We start from the raw sequence: 26,225 nt of genomic DNA, 5'->3' as shown, positions 1-26,225 counted from the left end.
ACTATTGAGTTTCATTGTTAAACAGTCAAAAAGCAAATAACTGGTTGCCTTTTTGCCACTTTTTCATATTTTCTCTGTAATCATATCTGTACAGAAGGTATAAGTCTGTTTTCATTTTGTTTAGCTTTTAAAACAAAGCTAATGTATCATGAATTTTTTAAAAGCATATGAAGCAGTTTTAAAATCTGTCAGCAAATAGTTTCTCTCAAATTAAAGTCTCCAAAACAAATATTAATGGCTTTTAGTTACAGATGCTCCAGCTTATTGTTTCTCCAGTAGTTCTCCAGTTTAAGTTTCTCTGCTTACTATTTTTCCCTCTTTTACTTCCACTGTGAAAGCTGGAACTTATTTTAAGGTAATAAGGAAGTTCTCTGTGGAGAACAGTGATGAGTGGCATTCCTCAGGGGTTGGTACTGGGACCAGCACTATTCAACATCTTTGTCAGCAACATGGACAGTGGGATCGAGTGCACCCTCAGCAAGTTTGCCCACAACACCAAGCTGTGTGGTGTGGTCGACACGCTGGAGGGAAGGGAAGGCTGGAGAGGTGGGCCCGTGCAAACCCCATGAAGTTCAACAAGGCCAAGTGCAAGGTCCTGCACGTGGGTCAGCGCAATCCCAAGCACACCTACAGGCTGGGCAAGGAATGGATTGAAAGCAGCCCCGAGGAGAAGGACTTGGGGGTATTGATGGATGAGAAGCTCAACGTGAGCTGGCAGCGTGCGCTTGCAGCCCAGAAAGCCAACTGTGTCCTGGGCTGCATCAAAAGAGGCGTGACCAGCAGGTTGAGGGAGGTGATCCTGCCCCTCTACTGTGTCCTTGTGAGACCCCACCTGGAGTACTGCATCCAGCTCTGGGGGCCAGTACAGGAGAGACATGGACCTGTTGGAGTGAGTCCAGAGGAGGGCCACGAAGCTGATCAGAGGGCTGGAGCACCTCTCCCATGAGGACAGGCTGAGAGAGTTGGGATTGTTCAGCCTGGAGAAAAGGCAGCTCTGGGGAGATCTAATTGCCGCTTACCAGTACCTGAAGGGGCCTACAGGAAAGATGGTGAGGGACTGTTTATCAGGGAGTGTAATGACAGGACAAGGGGTAATGGGTTTAAGCTGAAGGAGGGCCGATTTAGATTGGATGTTAGAAAGAAATTCTTTCCTGTTAGAGTGGTGAGGTACTGGAACAGGTTGCTCACCGAGGCTCTGGTGGCCCCATCCCTTGAAGTGTTTAAGACCAGGTTGGATGAGGCTTTGGGAAACGTGGTCTAGTGGAGGGTGTCCCTGCCTGTAGCAGGGGGGTTGAAACAAGATGATGTTTGATGTCCCTTCCAGCCCAAACCATTCTATGATTCTATGAATTTAAAATGGATTCTCACTGTAGTGGTTATTGCTGTGAAACAGAGCTTCCGTTAGTGTTCTGAAAATGAACATCTGTAGTGTGTGTACTTAAAAATCCTTAGCAAAGCAAGACACATTCCTGTTACCTTGTGCCTATAATGGTGTATGGTCTTCTAGTCTGCCATGTCAGGTTACAATAACAACCATTTTCAGTGATGTGTCAGCTGTTGATAGCTTATTGCTGATTGGGAACCGTGACAAACTAAGGTCACTTGTAATGACTTATGTTCAGTGTATGATTTCTTATTTTGCAATCCCATCTCTGTATGTGTTCATTTACTCTGTCTATATAAGTTACAGTGGAGAGAGTAGGACAAAGTTCGTGCCCTGTTGTCAAGCTTTTTAATGTTGTGTTTTCTTATTTGTGCTACTGTTTGAAAGTAAATGTAGAAAATAATAAGCTTTTTAATGACTTTATGCCTACATCTTAACCTTTCTATTTCTCTGCCCTCCCATTCATGTTGTAACTTAGCTTTTTCCTGAAGCAAAGTACCTCAGGAGATAGTTTACAGAGTGGTACCCTTCCATTAGCCATGGATCCTCTGGGGCAGAAACTGTTGTCCAGTCCAGCTGTTGCCGACTTGATCAGTTTTTCAGATCACCCACAGTCCAACCACACCATAGCTGAAGAAACTAGCTCTGCAGCTGAGCAGAGGTAGGTAAAACAGGGTTGTTAGTTCTCTCAGAAATCTATCAACGCTTCCAGTATTTCTCCTCTACTTCTAAAGTGAAGGTTGGCTTATGTACCAAATATGGTGGAGAAGTTCAGTTGTAACTTGACAATTGTCTGTTTCCTCTCATTCTTCTTGCATGTTTCAAGCATGCATTTATCAATTTGAAGTAAGCAGATTCCACTAAATGAGTGGGGTTTGGAGGTGCAAGTATAGAAATAAATCTTCAGGTCCATCCACTATTGACTAATAGGTAAAACTTCTACTCAGTATTGTTAGAACACACCTTTTAAAGACACACAGAAATTTAAGCATTACTTCTCCTTTCCTTGTGTTTAGAATTTAACAAGATGAACACTGCATTATGGAAAATATAAGTGCATTTGCTGGAACACTGTTTTTTGAGAGAAAGCTCTCAGAGCACTCAACACTTGTACCGAGCATGCACTCTATGACAAATAATGCTGATGTAAAACTGAAACTCAGAAAAACAATACCACTTTTGAAACAGTTTGAGGAAAGAAGCATTCAGGATCAGGTGTCATGTTGGAAGAGGGAAGAACTGAAGTACTGCTGCTATGGATTGTGACCTTTTTCTGGAGTTTATTGACATTTTGTTGTAATAGTGGGGGTTTTTAAATTGTTACTCAGTTTGGTATCAAGGCCTGTGAGCTAATGAACTAATGCCTGTGTCAGACTATTAAAACTTAAATCGATGTGATGTTAGTTAGTCTTAATACTCTAAAAATGAAAGGTGATGTTGCTTATGTTAATCTCTTAACTTTGATGTCATATATTTTTAACTAAAGTCAAACTTGGGAGTGAAGGTCACCTCTAAATTAATCTCTTCTCTCTCTTTTCAGATTATATGGGAGCAGACCCTTTCTATTTCACTTCATGTTTTTTCTTCTGTGTTGTAGTTGAATTGGTGTTATTGTTTCGGTTATAAGGGGCACAAAATGAGTATTTCCATGTGCAAGTGGCTTGATTGTATGGGTTAAATTTGACAAGCCTGTAATAGGAATTTCCTTAAATTACCTTTTTGGGTGTGTTTGACACTTAATTTTTTTTTTTCCCAGTTATTTTGGTATTCAACTTCTAAATTGTAAACGTAAAGAGAAGAGGAAGTAAAAATGAGCATAGTCAGAACAAGATAATCTTTGTGTGTTGACAAAACTGTACATTGCTGTTTTTCTAAGCAAGGTAGAGGTTCTGTCAGAGTAATGGTACCTATACAGAGCTGCAGTGCTTTCAGATTCATGTCTGCTTTTCTGGTGGGATGGTTATACTGTTCTGAGAGGTGTTTTGTTTTATTTTCCCTAAACTCTGGAGCTAACTAGGCAAATATGATTCCTTATTAAAAGAAAAACTTGGTTTAGGATGCTTGCTTGGCAGCCTTTCTCTGCTTCCTTCCTGTTGCCATAGGAATGCTGAATAGTTTCATATTAGTTTATTCTCTTCTAAAATCCAAACAGTGATGTGGCAGAAGAAGAGAGTAAAGATCCCAGAACCATAAAGACATCTGCCAGTAATCCACCAAAAAGGGGAGTGTCCTTGACTCGGAGCCACAGTGTCGGAGGTCCACTGCAAAACATTGATCTTTCCCAGAGACCATCTCATGGCATTTCAACAGTTAGTCTTCCAAATAGTTTGCAAGAAGTTGTGGTAAGTCTAGAAGCTGCACATGCAGTTGACAGCAAAATATTGAATGCAGTGTAGTGTTCTACTACTAGCATTTTTGTCCATTTGGGGAATGGGAATGGCCAAGCATATTTTCATGTTCTTATGACAAAAATAAATCTTGGCTCAGTTAATCTAAAATTTTCAGTACATTGTATAAACGGTGCTGCCTGATTTGAAACATTGTCTTTAGCAGAATGAAGCTAGTCTTTGTCTTTTTAAAACTGGAAGTTTGTTTAAAAATAACCCAACTTCTACAGCAGACTAAACACAGTAGTGCAAACAATACACTTGCAAGAGTGAAAGTTTGTTCCTTTCCACACGTTAGGTTACACACCTCCTTTATATTTAATATAAGGTTAGGCTTACCTGTTGAGTGGATGGGAGAAGGTCAGAGGCAATATTGAGACTATCACATTATTCTTGCTTGTGAAACAAAGTGTTTTTATTGGCAAAGTGCTTTTTATTGGTAAGAAGCTGTCTTCACATGTGAGCTCATGATTTGGTTCCACAGCTGATGTAATAACTGACATTTTTCTGCAATCTCCATTGCCACTGGCTTAGTACCAGCTTAAATAATTTGAAACCGCACAATCAGGAACAAGTTATAACAAATTAGAATTTTCTTTTTTTCACATAATAGAGCAAGCTTAGGTGATTGCTCTTTAAGGGTAAGAAACACCTCAACAGTCAAAACTGCTGATGCTATTAAATTATTGTGTGTTCAGTACTTTCAGAGGCTTTTTCCAGTTATCAGAAGAAACTCTGTAATGTGGGATTTTCAGGGCAAGTAATCCTGAAGAGTATTTTTTGGAAGAAAAATCTTTGATTTTGTAAAAACCTGATTTTTCTTCTGTGTGTGTTGTTTTGGTTTTAGGATCCTTTAATAAAAAGACCTAACCCTCTCCCCGTATCTGTACCCTACTTGAGCCCTTTGGTACTACGTAAGGAGCTTGAATCACTGTTGGAAAATGAGGGAGAGCAAGTAATTCACACATCCAAATTCATCAATCAACACCCCATAATTTTCTGGAATTTAGTTTGGTATTTCCAACGGTTGGATCTACCTAGCAACTTACCTGGACTCATTCTAACATCTGAACACTGTAATGATGGAGCGCAGGTAAGTGGCTTCCTCATATTAGAACTACAGGTATTAGAGCAAGCTAAATTTGAGAGTTTAGTTCAAAAAAAGTTGGTAATATCTGAGTAGCTTGGATCTAGGTTCCTGGTTTTCATAATACAAGTAGATAGGTTTGTTTTCAACAAGGTATCTTGCAGGAACATGAATGAAAATAGCTTTCAAATTCTAGTCAGGCTTTTCTCTTTTTAAAAAGGTAGAGAGTAAGATTGATTAAACAGAAGGCTGATACATACAAGGAAACAAAATGTGTCTGTGGAGAACTCAAAAATTCCTATACATTGTAATCCACATAGTGCGGGTTACATACTTCAGTATATAAATCTTTTAAGTTATTAGTAAATTTTTTTTTCTTTTCCACTTGTTACTCAAACTCCATTGAGTTTCATTACTGTATGAATAGAAGAAAAGAATGTAGAGTGGATGCTATCTTTTGAGTATTTTGGCTTTTTCCCATTTTAAGGAGCAGATGTGTTTCTGAAACCTATGATTTGTGTATGTAAGTACCAAATTCAATAGGTATTTGTATATTGATGTACATGAAAAAATAGTATTTTCGTATCTATTTGTATGCATGTTAATTTTAAAATTCTGTCCTTCAATTTTAACACCCCCCCCTCCTAGAACCAAGAACAATCTTCCAAGAAATATAGTTGAAGACCAATACTAATGAAATCTAAAGCAAACCAGAAAAATACAATGCATTAGCAGGGAAAACAACAAGATGTGATATAATATCTTTTGATTATTACTTTAAATTGACAAATTAGTGGTAAATTTTTCTTGCCTACTAATTCTTATTGTATTAGTGACTCCAGAGGAACTTAATTTTATAAAATAATTACGGAACTATTGTTTCGAGTGCCATATATTTTTAATGGACATAAATGGTTCCCACTTGTATGCAAATACAGATTCTTTCTGCTTCTTGGGAAGACCCGACACATAGACATGCATACCACATCTTAGTCAGGTCAGAAAATAAGGTATGGCATGAAGAGTAGTACTAATCAAGTAACATGTTGGGTGCACAAAAAATATTTTCAGATATATATGCATAAATATTTTCTTCAGATACCTGTAGAAAATGGAATGGTCTTCATATATTAGGCTAAACTAGAAAAGGCAATTAAATGTGGCAGTGCTTGTGACTTTGCTCTGGTTGAGTGCAGTTTTCTCTAGAAGACGTCAACTGTTCCTGTTTGTTTGGATTCAAGATAAATAAACCTTTTTTGTTTGCAAAATGAGTAAACCAGCAGTTTATTAAATAAGACTGTACTGATGTTTTTAAAACTTCTTCCCTTTCCTCATGTTTTTTAGCTTCCTTTGACATCTCTTGCTCAAGATAGCAAGCTAGTATACATCCATCTTCTGTGGGACAATATCAACCTTCACCAAGAGCCGGGGGAGCCCCTGTATATGTCTTGGCGAAATTTCAGTAAGTAAGACAAGTGTTACAGAAAGCAGAGGGAGCAGAGGCTATGAAAATAAACAGTTGTTTTGTAGTGTCTGAACTGCACACAGCCCATCAAGTTGGAAAGCTTTTTTAGTGTGTGAAGCATCTGCAATCTCTTAGGTACTTAACAAAGTTTTGTCAAATTATTTGTGAAAATACCTTACTGATCTGTGTGAAAAGGTGTGTTATCTGTTCTTTATATGTCATACACTTACAAACAGGATGGGAGGATTTGCTCTAGATGTGGTGCTAAATGAGCTTCACCTGAGTTGAATGTTTCACTGCATTGTCTGGTTATATCTATGCAGGCATGGAAAAGAAGACTGTCTTACAAAAAAAGTATCTTGTGTTTCTGTAAATGAATGAAAGGTCACAAGTCCCATTACTATGTACATTTGGCAGCCTACTTCACTGTCAAAAAGTAAGATCCAAGAAAGCCTTTGTCTACCATAAGTTGATTTGGAAGGGAGAAACAACACGCAGACTGGTTATGAGAACTTTGGGATTTCATTACTTCTGATCAGCAAAAAAAATGCTGACCTAAATTTCTCAGTCTGTTTTAACTTTGAAAAACTATGTATCACGCTAATTCTGGTTCTAAGGAAGAAAAAAGTGTTTGTTGAAAAGTATCCTAAAACCAAACAGACTGATCAGAAAGTTACAGTCAAGAGCACAGAATAAGATGTGGTGTTTCCCTTAGCTTCTACAAAAGCATATTGATTTGAGCATAATACATGAAAACTGTACCCAAAGTACTCAAACATGAATGAAGATGCATAAATACATGTATTTAAGTAAATAAAGGAGAAAAAGGCCTGTTTTAGATGTGATAGTAGTATTGTAGGTAGCTGTACAGCAGTGTCAGAAAGTATTTGGAAAACAGAGAATTACATTTGTAATGCATCATATATATAAATTTTATGAAAACCTTAGGTTGGTGTGATTATGATTACTAGTCTTGGTCTACATTTCATTTACACGCCACATGCTTGCTGCCTAATCTGTAGCCTTATTTTTTTGCCAGTAAATGGACTCACTATTCCTTCACAAGTCACTGTTTTCCAAAGAATAATAGTTGAGTGTTATTCTGGAAGTGGCAATGTAAGCAACAAACCGTGATGGTAAATGTCTTGATAATTTTATTTCCTGTTTGATGCAACTGTGCATTATCTATTTCAATATGTTGCCCAAAGTTATCAATGAATTGTAGGTGGCTTTTAAGAAGGGCTTTGATAAGAAAAGTTTCTTTGATAAGAAATGTGACAGTCTTTTGTTGTATTTCTTTTCTTTCTGTAAAAATAACCTTCTTGGAGTGAACCTAGTTTTTGAAACTTAAGTACAGCAGTAAAGCTGAGCTAACAAACCATCACAGGCAACATCTGATGCTGGATACCCTACAGACTTTTGTATTTCTCTTTCATGTGTATTTCTTTTGCACATGGATACTTGATGCATCCTGTCACTTTTGTGGTGAAGTCTCTAAGCTTCCATTGTAACAAATTCCTGTAGATTAAGTAGACTTTCTGTATATCTATATATCTCACTTCTAGTAGAAGGTGAAAATTTCAGAAAGTGAAAAAAAAATATTTACTGTTTTAATGTCTAGACTGTTGCATTTCCCAGATTCTTCTGAAAAGAGACCCTCCACAGTGGCAGAAGATCAGCAGGCAACTAATACTTTGTTGGAGAACATCAAACTATGTATTCAAAACAATAACGTTGATAAACCAATCAGCCTCCTTGTACAGAAAGTTAAGCCAGATGTGAAACGACAGAGGTAAAGAGATAATCTCTTCTTACTTTCTCCCCAAAGTTAAATAAGATCAGACTGCATACACTTCATAATAATTCCATAAGGACCTCTAATCAATGTTCAGTTTCATTTGTGTCCATCAAACACTGTGTATATTTGTTTATGTCCATGTTTGTAAACAGATGCATTCTGTAGCCAGATGTATAATTCATCCAAATCAAATGGATAAATGTAATTCTTTAATCAAAATGGACATTTTAGAAATTAATAAGAAAATCACAGATTCTAGTGTCGCTCCAGATCTAGCAAATTGATAAATACAAGTATGCAGCATCCCTTTGCAGTGCCTGGAATATTCTCCAAACTACCTGTTGAAATACTACCAACCTGGAGTACTGGCTAAGAAAAGTGGATACAGTATGATCCACAATCCAAGGGAGGCATGTAAATAACACTCGTACGGTACATTTTGCCATCCGCACTACAATTCAAAGAGGGTTTCGTACAAAAGCACAGCCTCTGAAGTAAATTACAGTAGATACAAGATGTGTTTGAAGTCTGTTGTGCTATGTCATCTTTGCTTCTGTGGTTTGTAGTTACTAAAAAGAAACAAGAACTAATCTGCCTAGAGAAGATCTATCTTTGAGATGGATTGTGACATTCTGAAACAAAAAACAAAGTATGAGTGATCTGAAATAAGCCTGCTCCCTGTACTTTACCTTTGGGCAGGGATGAGTTAATAAATAAGTGGTGCTTAACGTTATATTTCTTGTTTTTCTGGAATTTTTATGGCAAGTTTGGCAGAGGGATTTTTCATAGAAAATGTAACTGCTGGGATTTGGCAATAATATAATTTCATGCGTTAAGGAAAAATATTCAGGCATAAGAAAACTTTAAGCCAGTAATCATGTAGATCGGTCATTTCTTCATAACCAAGGTTAACAGAACAGTTGCAGAAACTACATAATGGAAGATTAGCATCTGCAACATTGACTTTCTAAACTCAGTATAGTTGGTGCTTTCATTGACTTGCCCTTCAAAATATTTCCTAGGAGTTTTTACAGAGAAATTCTTTTCCTGTCTCTGGTGTCTCTTGGAAGAGAGAACATTGACATTGGTAAGTAAAAAAATACTGTGAAATGCATAGTGCCCGTGTATGAAATATACGAATACTTTATATGAAACCTAGTGTATAAAATTGACTTTTCATCCATGAGTTTTCATCCATGAGTAGTTTAAAGTACAATTACTGTACAGGTGGAGAAACGGGCATTGTAATCTTATTTACCAACTCTCAATTATTACTGTTGTTCCATTGTGATCAGGGTTAACAGGTGCAGGAAAGTCCAGTTCAGGGGCATCAAAAAAGTATGCCAAAAAATTGCTGTGTTTTAGTGAAAAGTACTGTACTGACACTCTTCAAGCAGGTGTTGCTTTTATGAAAATGTCATTCAGATGGGACCATTAATTTTGACTTTGTCTGAAACCAGTAATCAGTTATTTTAAACAAAGTTTATTAGCTTGAAGCTTTCATTCCTCATGTCTGAAAACTTGTTCCCAGTCTTGTCCATCTTTCTCTGACCCACACATTAGACCTATGTCATCTGGCCACCTTATGGCCCACCCCTTCTTGATCTCCTCTACCCTGACTTCTGTTTGGTACTATGCAAACAAAGGGATGCCTTTATGGGCTGTGACAGGGAAATACCCTAGGAACAGGCAAACTGAACTGTGATAAAAGTAATGGGCATCCACTGTGATGCTCCAGCATGAAGATGCTTTACAGGTTCTCTGAGAGGATGCATTCTGAAAAAAAAAAAGAAAAAAAAATCAGTGGCTAGTTAATTACTTTATCATTATATAAAAATCACCAAAAGTATTTTATAGGAACACAAAAGTATTTTATAGGAACACAAAAGTATTTTATAGGAACAGTAATGTGCACTGTAAAGGGTTCTTAAATAATTTCAACTCTACCTTTTCTATTTCAGAAGTCTTTGATAGTGAATACAGACTTGCACATAAAAATCTACCAAAGGATGTTCTTGAGAAGATGCAGAAAATAGATGCTCCACCAAGCAGCAGAGTTGAGTGTTGTAGGAAGTGCTTTGGAGCACCTTTAATATAAAAATGATGAGAACACATGCTAAACTTCAGTGAGACAAAAGAACCAGGAGTATGATGATATATAGACATATATATAATATATACACTTTGAATCCAAAAAGGTGATAATTGAGCAATTTGTCAAAGTGATTTCATTGAGTTACAACATATATTCTGTCTTTCATCTCATGAGACACAGTGTAAAGTACGTTAAAATGTTTTAAAACTATATTAACAGGGTGAGTTGGTTCAGTGATTGATCTGCCTTTTTTTCCTGTATATACTTCTCCTTTTCCTTCCTCAAATCTTTCCCTCAGAGTATTAAGTTGTTCAAAAAGGTGATGATTAAACAGCAGCCTATAGTTGGTGACTTTCTTCAGAGCCACCAATACTTGTGTATTTTAATGAAATACCTTTCCTGGCACAGAATACTTAAATTCTTCACTACTTCTTTAAAATGACCTTTACATAAAAGAGGGATTTTCCTACTGGTGTACAGTATGTTTGTATGAATGTAAATATTTGAGTCCTTGGATTGAAAGTGGCAATGCAGTTGCTTTTGTCAGATCACAGTACCTAAAATTGCTACCCTTCTCTTGACCCTTGTCCCAATCAGTATTCTCAATTGTCTTTGGCTGACCTTTTCACAATGTATGTCTATAGTTGTAAAAACCAGAAACTTACACTAGCTTTCCTGTATTGTCCATCTGACAAATTAAAGATCCTATGAACGTCCTGCTGCTTTCTCCAAAAGAATTATAGGCTTCTACACTAAGCTGCTCAGAAATGGATGGCTTTCTAAAAAATAGGTAGGAAGCTTAAATGGCATTAGGATACATACAAGGTTTGTCAACAGATACTGTCTGAAAAAATTATGCTTTATACTGTATGCATGTATGGTTAAAAAGTTTCTTTTTCCTAGAATCCTTTATCACCCTCTCTCATGGTTTAAGGCTAGCCTGTGGGTTAATTGTTTTGCACTGACAGTCCAAATTCAATATTGCAATTAAAATATATTTATAAATGTGTATATTAGCACAGATGAAGTGCTTGAGTGTATGATCTGAGAAGATGAATCCATCTTTTGGATTGCTTCTAATAGATGAGACACTTCCTCACCTCACAGATCTAATTGACTACTGTAGTCACAGTCTTGGTGAGAAGAGCCTGGATACTGGTCAACAGTTTAAATGTTTCTGTTTCTTGAGGAATATGATAAGATTTATTCAAGGTTTTTTGCTGAAATTTAATGGCGTTGCTTTTCTGATGGAGTTATTCCTAGAGAAAAAAAGAGTAAGATTTGTAGCATGTTAAAGGAGCATAGCTGAAACTATAATTGCATCTGAGTATGAATGTATTTACTTCATACTACTCTATTTTCATTCTTGAAAATTGAGGGATGAATATCTGTCTGGAACAGCTTCTACATGAAACAACAAAACCAACTTTTGTTTTTTCATGAGGCTAAAACAAAGGATTTACACTATTTGTGACAAAATACATTTGCATCATAGACTGATTTGCTTGTATTTTGTCTAAAAGTGCTGGTCCTAAATTAATATGGGGATATTGCCTGGACAGATTCTCTCCTGATGAAAATATTGTGCTTTCTTAACAATTAAAAGCAAGAAAGCACACACTTTTTTTTTATTCTTTGGGTTTATGCATGGTTGCTTGCAGATACCTGACTTACATCACAATGGAAGTGTAGAGCTTGATTCTTCCTATTTTCCTCTCTTCTCCTATTACATAATTGACATGCGCGGTTCCATCCTTTTAAAGCAAAAGTCTCTCTGAAGCATTCGTCCAAACAACTTAATACTTCTACAAATCAAATGGCAATTTTTCTTGTATAATTCTATACTGATCTTAAACATACAGCTAGACAAAGACAATTATTTGAGTGTTAAGTGGACAAACCACATGATTATGTGATGCATCTTGCAAGGAATCAAGTTTTAGTTATCCTTAAATTATCACGGCTGATCAAATTACAAAGAAAATCTGTCACAACAGACGATCTGGGACAACACAGTGAGTGCTGTTTTAGATAACTGCTGACATCCAAATTGTTTTAAACCATTGCAAATAATATTATTATAAACTAAATTCTGTAAGCAGATCACCTTCACTTCAAAATAACCTTCCCATCTATTACTGAAAATATAAATTAATCAGGCAGTAGTGTTGTAGAAACAGCAAAGCAGATTGTGTCACAGCATCTAGTGCTGAATGTTAGACTTTCCCCAGATACATACACTAAACAAAAAATCCCCTAAAGCCTTGAGGGGGAAAAGGACAGCTGTGGGATTGAACTTGCTTTGATTTGCTCCTGCATATTGGCGTTTCTGTACACTACAAATTAACTTTGATTCCTGTTGTATGTACCTGGATTTCAAGGTGGTAGAAATCCTGCATGTAATTACTTGAAATCTTGAATCTGCCTATTGAAATTAATTCTTTAATATAGAATGACAAAAGTAAGCGCTTACTCTTTTTAATTTGGATTTTTTCAGTGCCTAGTTTTTAATAGCTAACTAATCAGCTGCTTCTTGAGTGAAATCCATAGTTCAAATGAAAAGGGAGATCTCTGAAAATAATTTCTTTGTTAAACTTTCATCTAAGGAGATGGTGGGTTTTTTTTTGGGGTGGGGGGAAGTTCACAAAAATCTGAAAGGAATTAACTGAGTGGGTTTTTCCCAGTTGCTTTCTCTCCTTTCAAATGCATGATGGCACTTGCTGTTCTTCTGTTGACTTTTAGGTCTCCTTCTACAAACAGGTAGAGACTGCAGGTTTTCCTACACAAACTTTCTGAGGCGTAGGCTTCCCCAATTTGAATGCTGAAAGAACTATGAGCATGCATTAAAAAAAGGCATGGCATAAAATATCTTAGCATGGTGCTATACTTGTATGGTTGAAAATCTGGCAAAAAATAAACAGGGAAGAGTCTTCAGAAGTTTTTGTTGTTGTTGTTGTTGTTGTTGTTATTGGGCTTTTTCTTTTTTTTTTTTTTTCATTTGGGTGTGTTTTGTTTGTTTGTTTTCAGAGCATTGCAAACACTTTTGCAGTCTTTCTGAAAATTTGGTGCACCAAAGGTGTCTTAAGTTCTTCTCTGCAAGTTAGTCACAGCGTGAACTTCTTGGGCTGCATAGGAATGACTTAGTTACCTGCAAATGCTTCTGATTTGTTTGACACCCCACTCCTAGTAATCCAAATTTGTCTGAATCCATAACGCATGAATGAGCTGGACAAAGTGCTGTGAAGAAGGGGTGTGGATAAGCTTGATGTTGGTTCTGTTTTCCTTTCAGTGCAAGCAGAAAAAGAGCATTTTGCTCACTCACGAAACTCTTGCCTCTAAATACTCTTTCTAGTAGCTCAACAGACAGTGTTTGGGAAGAGATGGCTCTTCTGTGTGCATTTTGGAATTCTCACGGATAAACGTGAAGAAAATGGTTGCAGATCAGTATTAACTTCATCACCTGCAATGTGTGCACAGATCAAGGGTGTAAGCCAAACTGATTATGTATGTAGATGGAAACTGTTAATGAATTTCAGGTGAGCCCAAGAACTCAGAAAGTTTGTGTAGGAATGACAGTGATCCCAGAGAAGATTCCTTGAATTGTTGCCCTAAGGATGTTGAACTGCAGTCAGTTATGCGGAGGAGATACTTTATTGCACCTTTCACCCAGCTATAAAACAGCTACATATAGCTTCTGTGCTCATATCAAAATAGCTAATTTTTGTAAAATTAAAACAACAAATGGGGTCTTAAAGGTTTAAAATCAGGATTCTTAAGTGACAAAGTTTTTCGTTATGAATTATAACTATATTCTGGCACATTACTAAGATATAACAATTTTCGAAACCCCGTAGGTATAGGAGACAGATGGGGCCGCAGTATTGGCACAGTAATAGGTACCAGCTTTTACATGTTACTAGAAACATCTATATGTTACTTACAATCATATCCTGTCTTCACATTTTATGTAACTCAAGTTTAGACAGTACAATTTTAATGGAAAATATTTTGTGTATGTGTTTCAAACAAAATTAATTTGTTTTGCAAGTAACTTAGTCTTGTTCCTAGTGGAATTTCACATTGGTTAAGCTACATTGCACTTGTGAATGAGTAATTTTATTCCATTTTAACTGTGAATTAATGGCTTTTTGTGTTGCTGCAGCTAGAAGAATATACCTTTAATTGTTTACTGCTTTCCTTGAATAACTGCAACATAGGGGATATTTTCAAAATGTACATTAAATTAGATCATAGAAATTATATTTTTAAAACAAATTGTTAAAATATAAGTAACTGAAGAATCCACTCAGTAGTTTTATCTTTTTTGAACTGTTAATTCAACAATTATTTCAATACAGATAACTTTATTTCATTAAATGGTAACCAGGTCATGTTATTCACATAACTGTATGTTTTTGACAAAGGTTCTTTCTCTTTTAACTAATAAAAGCCTTAAGGTGCCTTCTGTATATCAGCTCTTCTTTATGGATCTTTTTAAAAAACAAACACACACCCTTGTAACTTTTAAGTCTGGAAACTGAATGGTTGAATTGGACTCTAGTTCTGTATTCTACTGTGCTGTATATTGTGATGCATACGAGGAGAGAAATGGATGGGGGTTTTATTTGTTCTTTCAGTCTGCATCAATCAATGGTGCAAATAAAAGGGATTGTATGCTGTTTTTAGAAGCACATTAAACTCCTTTGGGGAGCTTAAAATAAACTATATTGTAATGAGAATGAAAGGATGTAGTGTGAATAAATTATGATTTTAAGAAGTGAGCTGGGAAGTTTTCTTTAATGCAATAAAATTTGCACTGGTTTAGAGACTGTTTTGAACTGTTGAAAAATGGCATTCATTTACTGTGCTTTTATTAACAAGTGTTTCTCTGTCATGTTTTTGTACATTTGACAGATGTTTCTTGAGTTTAAAAGGGCACTCTGCATATTCTGAATTCTGTATAGATATCCTAGACTAAGAAACAATTTTTAATGTATTTCCCAAAATAAATAAAATGTGTATGCATCCTGTGTAAAAAAAATGCAATTGTTCAGCTTTTTTGCCATTGGAACTTACCTGCTTGATCAAACTTAATCTTAAATGCAGTTTCAGCCTATAGTTGGGCAAAAGCAGAGACACTTGACTGCCTTTTTTGGGAATTGTTTCATAGTATGTCAGTGACTTCTGAGTGGTGGGGAAGAGTGAGAGCAGTTGGGGCAGGGGAGAGGGAAAGTAAAGATGGCATTCACATGTAGATATTGGTTAATGAGAGAGGATGGCTTTGTGGCACCTTAACCAAGCCATGGGGACTGGCAGAGGTAAAAAGAACTGAAAAACAGGCTGAGGGAGGCAGAATCAATGCAGGTCTTGTTCACAGGGAAGTGGTGGACCCTGGCTTCTTGATGATGAGCTGCTGCTCTCTGCTGACCAAGAAAAGCACCATTAACCAATGGGTGGTTGTACTTGGTGGAACACTTCCCGGGAGTTCTGTTGTCTCAGTGGCTTTTTAACAGGGGCACAGAGGGATGGCTTTCAGTGATGCATCCTAGCTTGCAAGAGACACTGATGGACCTCCTCCTTCATCACATACTTGCAGGTTTACATGCAGTTTCCAGATTTTTTTCTTTTAATGGGGCAGGGGACAGGTAGAGGAGTGAGGCTGGGATGAAATTTAAGCAGTAGAAACTGCCAGTTATGGTCAAGAGCTTCACAACTGAGTATCTTTCAAACAGGTATGGCAGTCAGTTCATTGATCTGTTAGTAAAAATAATACTAGACCCTAAAGACCTCTCTCTGAAGAAACTGATATACATTGCATAAACTGGCCACTTGGGAAGAAGATTCATAGTACACTCATCTTTTCAGGCCTGTTCTTAGGTATGGAGCTCAGGGACAGTCTTTTGGATGTTTATAATCTTGTCAGCATCAGGACGACTCTGCTTGTTTTACTCTGTTTCTTTCACTGCTGTCTTTTTAATAATGCTGGCTGCTAAAATTATTACACTGCCTTCCTAATATGCTGCCTCTAACTTGGCCTAGTGAGAGCGGAGGCTGAAGGAGGGAGGGTGAAACAGACAGGAACAAAAGCCTGCATTGGAGGAATTCCCAAAGCAGCATGAACACCGGATTTGGGTTTGAAGCTGTAGGAAGAGGAAACTGCTGTCTCCTGTGCCAAAATCAGGTGGGAAACTTGAGAAAATGTGACGGTAGAAGGCTATAGCAGAAGGACCTTTCTTCTTAAGGAAGCTCTCTGCTCCTTCATGTGTTCAGAGCTATCATCAGAATAGTTGTGGGTGCTAGTTCTCCTCAGCTGTGCAGACAAACTTCTTCTACTGTCTACAAAGAGGAGTAAAGGAAGAGTCACTAACTTGCCAAGCTAGAGAAAATCTGATGGGGTCCAAAAGGAAACACAAAGGTCCTGCCTGTGGGTAGGAATAACCCCATGCACCAGTGCAGGTTGGGGCAGACCAGCTGGAGAGCACGTGCTGGTGAGACATGTTTGGGTCTGGAGTGCGTCCAAGCCTGGGCTGACCAGTACGAGAGGCTTGGACATCTTGGAATAGACTCCAGTGAAGGGCTGCTAAAGTGAACATCTATCACACAAGGGGAGGCTGACAGCTGGAGAAAGCTTGGGGGCAGGGAGTAGAGAGAATCTCATCCTTTTGTCTAAATACCTGATGGGGTGGTGGGGAGTAAAGACTGAGACAGACTCTTCTCAGTGCTGCCCTGTGCCAGTAGAGGCAATGGCCACAAACTCAAGCTACAGGAAAACGCGCTTCAATGTTTTATCTGTGAGGGTGGTGAAACACCAGAACAGGTTGCCTGGACAGTTGCAGGGTCCCTATCCTTTAAAAAAATGGGAGAAGAGGCTGGCTGCGCCTGGTTACCTGAGGAGTTCAGAGAGATCTTCTGACATTTTTGTTGAGGTTTCCTCAAGGTGTTTTCCATTGGCATTTTCTCCCCATTTTTTTTCTGTAGTGTCATACCACCTGAATTCAGACAGAACTTGCCCATTAAAACTGATTATGTGTCAGTGTTACATGTGTTGTTTTCTTGGAGATGAAATAGCAGAGGGTGGTAATCAACAGGTTTTACACAAACTGGAAGCCTGTCACAAGTGAGGTCCCCCAGAGATCAATACCAGGCCCCACGTTGTTCAACATCTTTCATGAACAATCTGGGCGATGGGACCAAAAGCACCCTCACCAAGTTTGCTGATGTCACTGAACTGGCTGGTGAGGTGGACGTGTCAGAAGGGAGAGCCATCTTACAGAGGGACAGGCTGGAAGAGTGGGCTAGCAAGAACTGTATGAAGTTTAACAAAGACAAGTGCAAAGTCCTGCACCTGGGACAACATAAGCAAAGAGCCCAGCACAGGCAAAATGATCTGTGTGGCTGGGGAGCAGCCTTGCTATGAGGGACCTGGGGGTCCCGGTGGACAAGCAGCTCAACATGAGTCAGCAGAGCACTGCTGCACCAACCAAGGCAAATGGGATCCTGCATCTGCAGGCACATTACTAGCAGAGATAGAGGCATGATCATCCCACTTTACTCAGCACTTGTCAGGCCACATGTAGAGTGCTGTGTGCAGTTCTGGGCCCTACAAGTCAAAAAAAGATGTACACAGACCAGAGAGTGGTCCAAAGGAGGGCCATGAAGACAAAGAGCTGGAGAACCTGCTATATGAGGAAAGACTGAAGGTCTTTGTAGGGCAGCTACTAAGAGGACAGAGACTGTCTTCACAAGGAGCCATATGGAGAAGACAGCGAGCAACAGGTACAAGTTGTACCAGCAGAGGTTTCATTCCAATGTAAGAATTTTTTTTTTTACAATGAGGACAATCAATCACCAGAACAAGCTCCCCAGGGGTGTGGTAGATTCCCCATCACTGGAGGTTTTCAACATGCAATGGGACAGGGTGCTCCATAGTCTCATCCAGGCTCCCTTTCCCACAAAGGACTGGACCAGATAAGCCCTCATGGTCCTCTCCAACCTGGGCTGTTCTGTGATTCTAACTCATGGTATGCCTGATTTGCACTTAGAAACCCAGGAAGGGAAAAGGAAGCAACAGAAAGGAGTTTCAAGGAAACAAGGGATGAAAAACAGTAAAGTTTTTTGTTATTGGGGATTAGGCCACGCATTATTTCCTGGCTCTGACAAGGCCATGCATTCTCATTGACAGCTTGACAAAAATAACCAGCACCCCACCTACTTTTTTCACCCATTCATACAACTGGGTGTTAGTTGCGCTGCCTCAGAGAGTGGTAACAACTGATACAGCAGGACTCCCTTTTAAGAGCACCAGTCTCCTCCAAGACACACCAGTCTCAGTGCTTGGTGACCTTGACCAGATTAAAAGCCTCTTAATCACATGCAAGTACCCTTTACTAGGATCTAAAAGAGAAGGGTAGACAGTGTTAAGAAATTAGCCATGTGTATTTCTCCTCTGTAGATTATTGCAAAATTTTCAGCATTATGAATTTAATGAGTGCTAATCTCAAAGAAGAGACTCCCTTTTGCTTCACAGTGCCTGTTGATATTACTTCCGTACAGTAAACATTTGTAATGTGTGTGCACAAGTTTTTTTAGTAAGCAGGTTAAGGACGTCATGTGAAGCGTATTTGACTGCCACATGATACAGATTTATCCACACTTGTTTCTGTATCAATTTTTTGCAGTGGAGAGACTAACATTAAATTTTGAGTGGATTTGTGAAAGGTATACTTTTTATTTTAGTGAAGCTCAGGCTTAGCAGGGTCTCTATGACTATCTTCACTACCAAGAGAAAAGAACCTCTTGTCCAATGTGGAAGTCTTGAACAAGGCCTCCATTAAAAAAAAAAAAACCACCACCTCATGTATCTATTTCATTTTATATAGCATAGTACCCTCTTTTAAGAGACTAGCCAGCATTCTTATATAACTCATGCTTAACTTCTATTTCTAACCCTCTCTGTGTTTTCTGATTATGTAGTTGATTTCTCACTCAAAAATAATTATTATCCCTCCACCTGCACAGTTATGCTGTGAAAGACAGTTTAAATGGAAGCTTGGAGTAACTGCTTTGGCCAATTCTCCTAGTCTGAGGCTTCTACAGTGCACACACATTCTTCATGGCAAATTCTGCCCTTGTCAGAGATCAGTATCCCCTCACCCCAATACAACCCAAAAGTTTCAAGGATGGCAATTTGATCCTCTTGTGCCCATTATCTACTGCCAGCAAGTCATGTGTCCTGCAACACTGATTTTCAAGAGGCCACATTACACAATTAGTATATTAAAAAATTACTTCTAAACAAGTCAGGTGGGGCCCTGACTTAAAGAGCCTTACCACGCACACAGGAAGGAAAAAGCTTAATAACTTCTAAGGCTGCAATAAAGCTTAATGTATTAAAGTTTTTATACTAGAAATGGAAGCACCTGTCTCAACAAAAACTGAGGTGGATCTTGATTACTCTTTTAAGAAAACCAAGACAATCTATTGAGCCACAGACCATTCTAACATGAAACGCTTAACATGTATTCTGAAGTCAGAGCAGAATTCCCATCACCCTTACCTGGTACTAAATCTGCAACAAAGTACAGTCTGAATACATACAGGCTACTGTAGTTTTTTTTTCCTTGAGTGAAAGTCAAACCTTTTAATAGCTAGCTTACTCATGCTCAGTATTCAGTACTAATTTCAAGAGCTGAATGCTGAAATACTTAGAATCACAGAAGAGAACTATAAGGATCATTGAGTCCAACTCCCTGCTCCTCACAGAACTACCTAAAACTAAACCATGTGACTAAGAACATCATGCAAATGCTCCTTGAATTCTGACAGGCTTGGTGCCATGACCACCTCAAGGGGAGCCTGTTCCAGTGACTGACTTAATCATGCTTAATTCTGCCAACAATCAGCTAAAGACTTTAAGTTTTACCAACCTTGCACTCAGTATCAAAAGCAAGTGACATGATTCCTCATCTGGAAACACAATCCTGTACTTAAGATTTAAAAAAACACCACAAACCCCAAGCCACTGAACAGTACCAAGTGAGTTCTACCCACAACTCCTAAAGATTAGCTGAAGTTTCTCCCATGGACACTGCTGAACCATCACACAGGATTTTCTGTTACAGGTAAACCTGCTTGTAGGAGAAAAAAAAAAACTGACATGCATGCACACACAAGGTGTGTGTGCACAAGCAATTGGAACTGCTCACTAAGGACATGAATTATGTATTACAAGTTCTCAAAAGAGAACTGAATCAAGATCAAGGGTTGTGATTCCAATGTGGTCTGCATGATGCAGTTACTCTACATTACTTTTTATTTTAAGAGATGGCCAGTCACAATATCTACTGGAAAGTCTCATACTGAAATTTAACCACAAAAAGGGTTTATTTTTAGCATCATGTACATCTTTACTTCTGACTTGACTCAGACTTAGACGTAGAAGCTCTCAATGAAGAAAGCCGGCGTCTCTTCGCAATTTGCTCCTGGCGTTTCTCCTTGGCTTCCTAAAAAGCAAAGCAGTGTGAAGTAAGTACTGAGGTGTTACACAATCAACCACTTCAGAACACCTACAAAGTAACAAACTAGGGAAAAATGCAACTTGAAGGAAGCTTCCAGAAAGAATGGATTCAAGTCAATAAAGCAAAGTAGTTTCCCTTCTTCACAAATCAGAAGAATTCTGCAAGTATCCAAACCTGTACCGACCCATGTCTCTGAACAATATGGACTAGTATCCAAAATTACCGTAAAAATACTAATACAGAGTTCACAACATACTAGAAATCCATCTACTCTCAGTTTCAGTCTGGAAGTCATGAAACACTCAAGTACTGTGCCAAATATTCCAACAGTATTGCTTCAGCAGTCACTGCTGGTTTAGGTGCAGGAGCAAACTCATCCAAACAAGCAGCTTCCTGCCAAGATATCTTCCATTCAGGTGGATACAGGTGTTGGATACTGTTTCTCCACACAATCACTCAAATGCTTGGGCATCTGAGTTAAACTAGAATTCATCTGAACTAAAATTGCTACTGCCAAACTTGTCTTTACAGGCCATAACTTCTGTTTCCTTCAAAATCAGCTCTCAATTAAACTAACTGGTCTGGTTAATTTCTTCTATTCTGGGACTAGCAAAAATGGATAGAAATGGTCACACAAACATTTGTCCAGCTGTGTTTATACTTACATTTAGGCATTCCTATTCAAAATGAGCTAGGTACAGAGCAGGTCTAAGTGTACAGTGAAGTTTACCAAATCCTTTGATTCTGGGGTATGAGGTATTCCATATGGCTCAGTTATAAGGGCAAACACACCTTCATTCTCTTGGCCAGGAGCTTCGCATATTCTGCTGCTTCCTCCTTATTCTTTTGAGTGCGCTGCTTCTTCAGAGCAATGCGTCTGCGCTTATGTTGCAGAACTCGGGGAGTCACTAGTCGCTGGATCTTAGGAGCTTTGGTTCTGGGTTTCTTGCCTAAAAAAGCGTAATGAATCAGCAGAAGCAGATTATCTTCCAAAGAGGTCTCAGGCCTCATCTAGCAAACTTAAGAGCATGTTCCATTTACTGTTATGGTAACATTATTTAGTGTACTACATATTATAGTAACTTATACAGAGTTTAACCTCTTGACAGATTTTGCAGGAAAAATGATCAATTACTGTCAAATGTAGCATTAACAAAATATAGTTTTAATGCTCATAATTTGTTATCAGCAATGAAGTAAACATCTCTCACTCCCTGCATTTTCATGAACTTAAATAATTCCCCCTAAACTTAAAACGCTTAAAGACTATGGAAACTCAGCATCTAGCTTTCAGAACAAGCCATTAGATTTTCACTGTTAACACTCTCTACAATTTTACATGGGCTTGATGTGTTTATCTCCAAAAACCAGACCTACATAGCCCATAATGTGCAAACAGAACACATCACCACACAGATCTGTAAAATTTCACTACTCAATCCTGCCCAACTTCAGCAGTCAGAAGCAACAGTCTGGTGCCCACCACAATCACATTCTACAACAGACAGAACAGCTCCTCTGACGCAAAAAATAGTGGTCTGGACACCCTGGAGGTGTTCAAAAAGCATGCAGACATGGCACTTCGGGACATGGTCTAGTAGACACGGTGGTGTTGGGTTGACAGTTGGACTTGATGATCCTAGAGGTCTTTTCCAACCTTAAAGATTCTATGTTTCTATTCTATGATTCTGTGTCTTTTACCCAACAAACTTTCACAGTGCCCAAGCTTTATCATGCCCTTTCTGTTAAAAATTCTCGCCCTTTCTGTTCCCTGATCAAATGCAAAAGAACACTGCAAAAGACACATGGTAAGCAAAACAGTGCCCTCCAAATAAAAGCTCATTTTGGAGACTGCCATAAACAATGGGGAAAAAAATCTTCGTATCTTCTCTATATACTGCTTTTTTCCTCCACCTCAAAAATGTTTCAAAAACATTCCACCTCATGTTTAAGCTTATTAACAGTATTTTTGGATTATTCTTAGAACCACTAGTGAATGTTACTGCAGATTCTATCAAACATTTAAAAACCAACTGTGCTGAAGTAGATGGAAAGGGAAGAGAGAGGTAAAAGAAATGGGGCAACCAAGAAACCCCATAATTATTATTAACTCCAAGAAACTCCGTAATTATTACCTCCATAGTTATCCATAAGTTACAGATGACAAAACTTAAAATACCACGATAGTCACCTCCTGGATCTACTACTGTAGTGTGCTTCATTCACTACAGTAGGCTGGACACCTCTTTGCTGATAATTACATGAAACCAAAGAGCTGTAAAATCTGAGTTCTTACCCTCTTTGTTCAGAGGCTTCCTCACAACATACTGGCGAACATCATCCTCTTTAGACAGGTTGAACAGCTTGCGGATTCTGCTAGCCCTCTTGGGACCGAGACGACGGGGCACAGTTGTGTCCGTCAGCCCAGGAATATCCTTTTCACCTTTGAGAATGTAAGTTTAAACGTGCCAATTAATCCTGCATCTACTGAACAACTGCTTCATTAGTGAATTTCAATTACAAGTTTAAAATGCATAAAAATTCAAGATAATACTAGATAATCCTTGGGGTTCACCTACCAATAGCACCACCACCAGCTGCACTTTGCTGATTTAATACCATCAGATTGCTGGCAGCAATTAAAGTGCTTCAGTAACCAGTTTCAACATTACAAGAATGTTAACACTCAGAGTGAATTTCAAGACACACTCACAGTAAAACTGGGACTGCATGTGCATTCTACAGAACTACTCAGCCACTAGCAAGCAGCCTCCCTCCAAGTACCTAACTGCTACCTAGTGCTTGCTTCATTGAGACTCTTACCCTTTTTCACTATGACCAAGTTCAGAACACTTAAATTGGCATCAACGATGCAACCACGAACAGATTTGCGTTTCCTCTCTCCAGTTCTTCTGGGGCGATAGCAGGAGTGGCCCTTGCTGAGCAGAAGGCGGACACGTCCATGAGTCAGGACACCTTGCTTCATGGGGAAGCCTTGTTTGTCATTGCCACCACTGATCCGGACAACATAGCCCTAGGAAAACACAGAAATACACTTCTTAGTTGTTCATGTCTCTATTACTTCGAGAAGAACAACGGGGCACCGTGCCCATGACTCAGGAAAAGTCACTGTTGCTGCCGATGCAAACAACTTCTTTAAGCAGTACTACTCCAACAGTTCAGGAATTTTACTTAACAGATGTGATAAACACCTCTGCACACCAGAATTTAATCTACTTATCTTCAAATATATTACTAAAAAATAAAATTCCTATCCATTCAAAGTTTTGTTTAAAAACCTAACCAAAGCCAGTTATCATCACAAACTGGAAATCTGCACCACAAACAGTGTCTGTCTGGACTAGGGATACATGAGTAAAAAGGTGAAGTAATGGTTTCATTGCCTTCCTTGTGGCAGTGGCAGCAGAAATGATCAACTTATCCAAATTCAGCTGGACTGTACCATTCCAAGGCCATCCACCTGGCTCAACATGCTTTTTCCCCATGCACTAGCAGCAGTTCAAATACCATGAAGGCAATTTTGAACTTGTTCAGTAAAGAAGGTATCAGCAGTTTTATGGTACAGATTTAATTTGTCCTGCGTACCAAGACAGCATTCAAATTAAGAACAAAAAACTACTGCAAAGAACAGCAAGAAACTCTAAATGCAAGGCTTATAAAAAAAAAAAGGACTTAAAATAAATCAAAGTAGCAGAACAGGCTAGTCTTAATCACAGACTTCAGTATATAGAGAAACTTTCAACATGCCTGCCAAACGTATAGCATACACTCTAGTGTGACAGCTGCATACTGGAGAAATATTCTAATTTAATTTCCTTGAATACAGGTCCGACATGTCCTTCTACACTTCTTACCTTCCACTCCTCACCAAGAGAATCAGCCGCAACCTCCGTGGCCATCCGTTTCTCATAGAACGTTCTCAGCTTGCGTTCATCATCCACTTCAATGAGTTTCTGGCAACCAGTGGCTGGGAAAGAGATGTTCAGCTAACAGGAGGAAAAAAAAAACCAACAAACACAATTTACATGTTAACAGAAACTTAGCATTTATCTGCTGGTTTCATCTTAGTATTTCAAAGCTGAAATTCCCCATCTGCTTACATGAAGGCTTACTAGCCATAACTTGTCACTACCATGCTCTGAGAGCCAGCCAGGTCCATCCTCGGCCACACTGGCTCTATTGCTTGTTCAGTTACAGAGAAAACTGGCTTCACCGCAGTTGGAGCATGATCGCCTTCAAACAAACTGCAATCAAGTCAAGGTGAGAGCAGCAAAAAAACGTTCCCTCTTCTTCTGCAAGCCCTTTGCACCACACGTTGTATTAGAAAACTGCATAACGAACCTAAAGGAGCCACGCTTGCCGCTGGTGATTAGTTACGCTTCTTGGAGGCCGGTGCAAGGCCCAGTGCCTCGGGGACGCCTCCCGGCACCGTCCCCTCCAGCGCGGCCTGCGATCAGCACAGGCCCAGCTCTAGCATACACCGCGCCTCCCTGCTAGCTCACGCCACCGACAGCGCAGGCCTCGCGCTTGCGAAAGGCTTCCTAACAGGAAGAACGGGCGCTACCGGAACCCCAGAAGCCAGTGGCAGGAGAGGCCCCACTGAGGCAACGAGGCCCGCGCGGCCGCCATATCGCCTCGCCAACAATCCGCTCCCATCCGCCCCATAGTGGCGCTCCAGCCCCACCGCCAGGGACTATCGGCCCCCGTCAGCAGCCCCGCACGCAGCGCCGGAGCCATTTGCGGCGGGGAAACCTAGTCCTCCCGGGCACGGCCCCGACCACCGGGGCGTCCCCACCTTCATCCTCGCCGAGCTGCGTCGCCGCAAGAAAAGGCCGCACTTCCGCCCGCAGCCCGCACATACACCCGCCAACTCTCGCGAGAACGGTACCGCCCGTGCCCCACGTGACCGGAGCTGTCCAGTGGCGAGCGATGCTTCGCCCTCCGAGGGGCGTGGCGTGGCTGGCTCCGCCTGTTGGCGGTGGAGCGCTTCGCCGTGTGGCGGCTCCTGCAGGCCGGCGGAAGGGTTCATCCCTCTCCGCCTGTTCCGCGGCCAGGAAGTAGGGTCTCGCGTGTCCCTTATCGGTGCGGTCGGCAGCCGGCACCACCTCAGGGCACGGTCCGTGCTCGTACGAGTCGGTCTGGCCGGGCGTCCCGGCAGGCGCCCGCTCTGAGGAGCCGGGCGGGGGCCGGCCTCTGGCAGGAAAGCTGTCCCTTCAGTTTCGCTCGCCATAACGACGTGGTCTTTGATTTGAACAGCGGTGTCAGAGAGACTGCCTGGGCTGTGGGGTCCAGCCTAGAGCTACTGAAAGTTTCAACAGTTGAAGTAGGAAACGCCATCAATATGTGCAGTGCTCGCTCTGTTTTTCGGGGAAGGCACGGTATTTGCGCAGCCCGAGGGGTTCCCTCCCGGGTGTGCTTCCGATGACGGCGGCGGGACGGGACGCGCAGCCCCCGCCAGCCGCCGCTGGCCG

General features: G+C 39.9%; 2 protein-coding genes across 5 annotated transcripts in view; one reads left to right on the top strand and one right to left on the bottom strand.

Moving 5' to 3' along the window:
• The window catches only part of DENND4C (DENN domain containing 4C), a 79,553-nt gene extending 64,296 nt beyond the window's left edge, over positions 1-15,257 (top strand). For all 4 annotated transcript variants that reach the window (XM_075741110.1, XM_075741111.1, XM_075741108.1 and 1 more), the window contains 7 exons: positions 1,863-2,045; positions 3,537-3,726; positions 4,619-4,864; positions 6,203-6,320; positions 7,962-8,115; positions 9,144-9,208; positions 10,083-15,257. In XM_075741110.1, the coding sequence (XP_075597225.1) occupies positions 1,863-2,045; positions 3,537-3,726; positions 4,619-4,864; positions 6,203-6,320; positions 7,962-8,115; positions 9,144-9,208; positions 10,083-10,219 (1,093 nt within the window). In that variant the 3' untranslated portion in view covers positions 10,220-15,257. The remainder of the gene's footprint in view (positions 1-1,862; positions 2,046-3,536; positions 3,727-4,618; positions 4,865-6,202; positions 6,321-7,961; positions 8,116-9,143; positions 9,209-10,082) is intronic.
• Positions 15,258-20,575: 5,318 nt separating this feature from the next.
• Positions 20,576-25,661, bottom strand: RPS6 (ribosomal protein S6). The gene is made up of 6 exons (XM_075741124.1): positions 25,550-25,661; positions 24,609-24,740; positions 23,557-23,767; positions 23,030-23,176; positions 21,526-21,683; positions 20,576-20,718 (listed from the first exon to the last, which is right to left on the bottom strand). The coding sequence occupies exons 1-6, from the start codon at positions 25,553-25,555 to the stop codon at positions 20,623-20,625; spliced, it is 750 nt and encodes a 249-aa protein (XP_075597239.1). The 5' UTR covers positions 25,556-25,661; the 3' UTR covers positions 20,576-20,622.
• Positions 25,662-26,225: the final 564 nt, after the last annotated feature.

This window comes from Balearica regulorum, chromosome Z (assembly GCF_011004875.1).
Source record: "Balearica regulorum gibbericeps isolate bBalReg1 chromosome Z, bBalReg1.pri, whole genome shotgun sequence".
NCBI classification, from domain to species: Eukaryota; Metazoa; Chordata; class Aves; order Gruiformes; family Gruidae; genus Balearica; species Balearica regulorum.
This window is presented reverse-complemented; position numbering and strand designations above follow the sequence as displayed.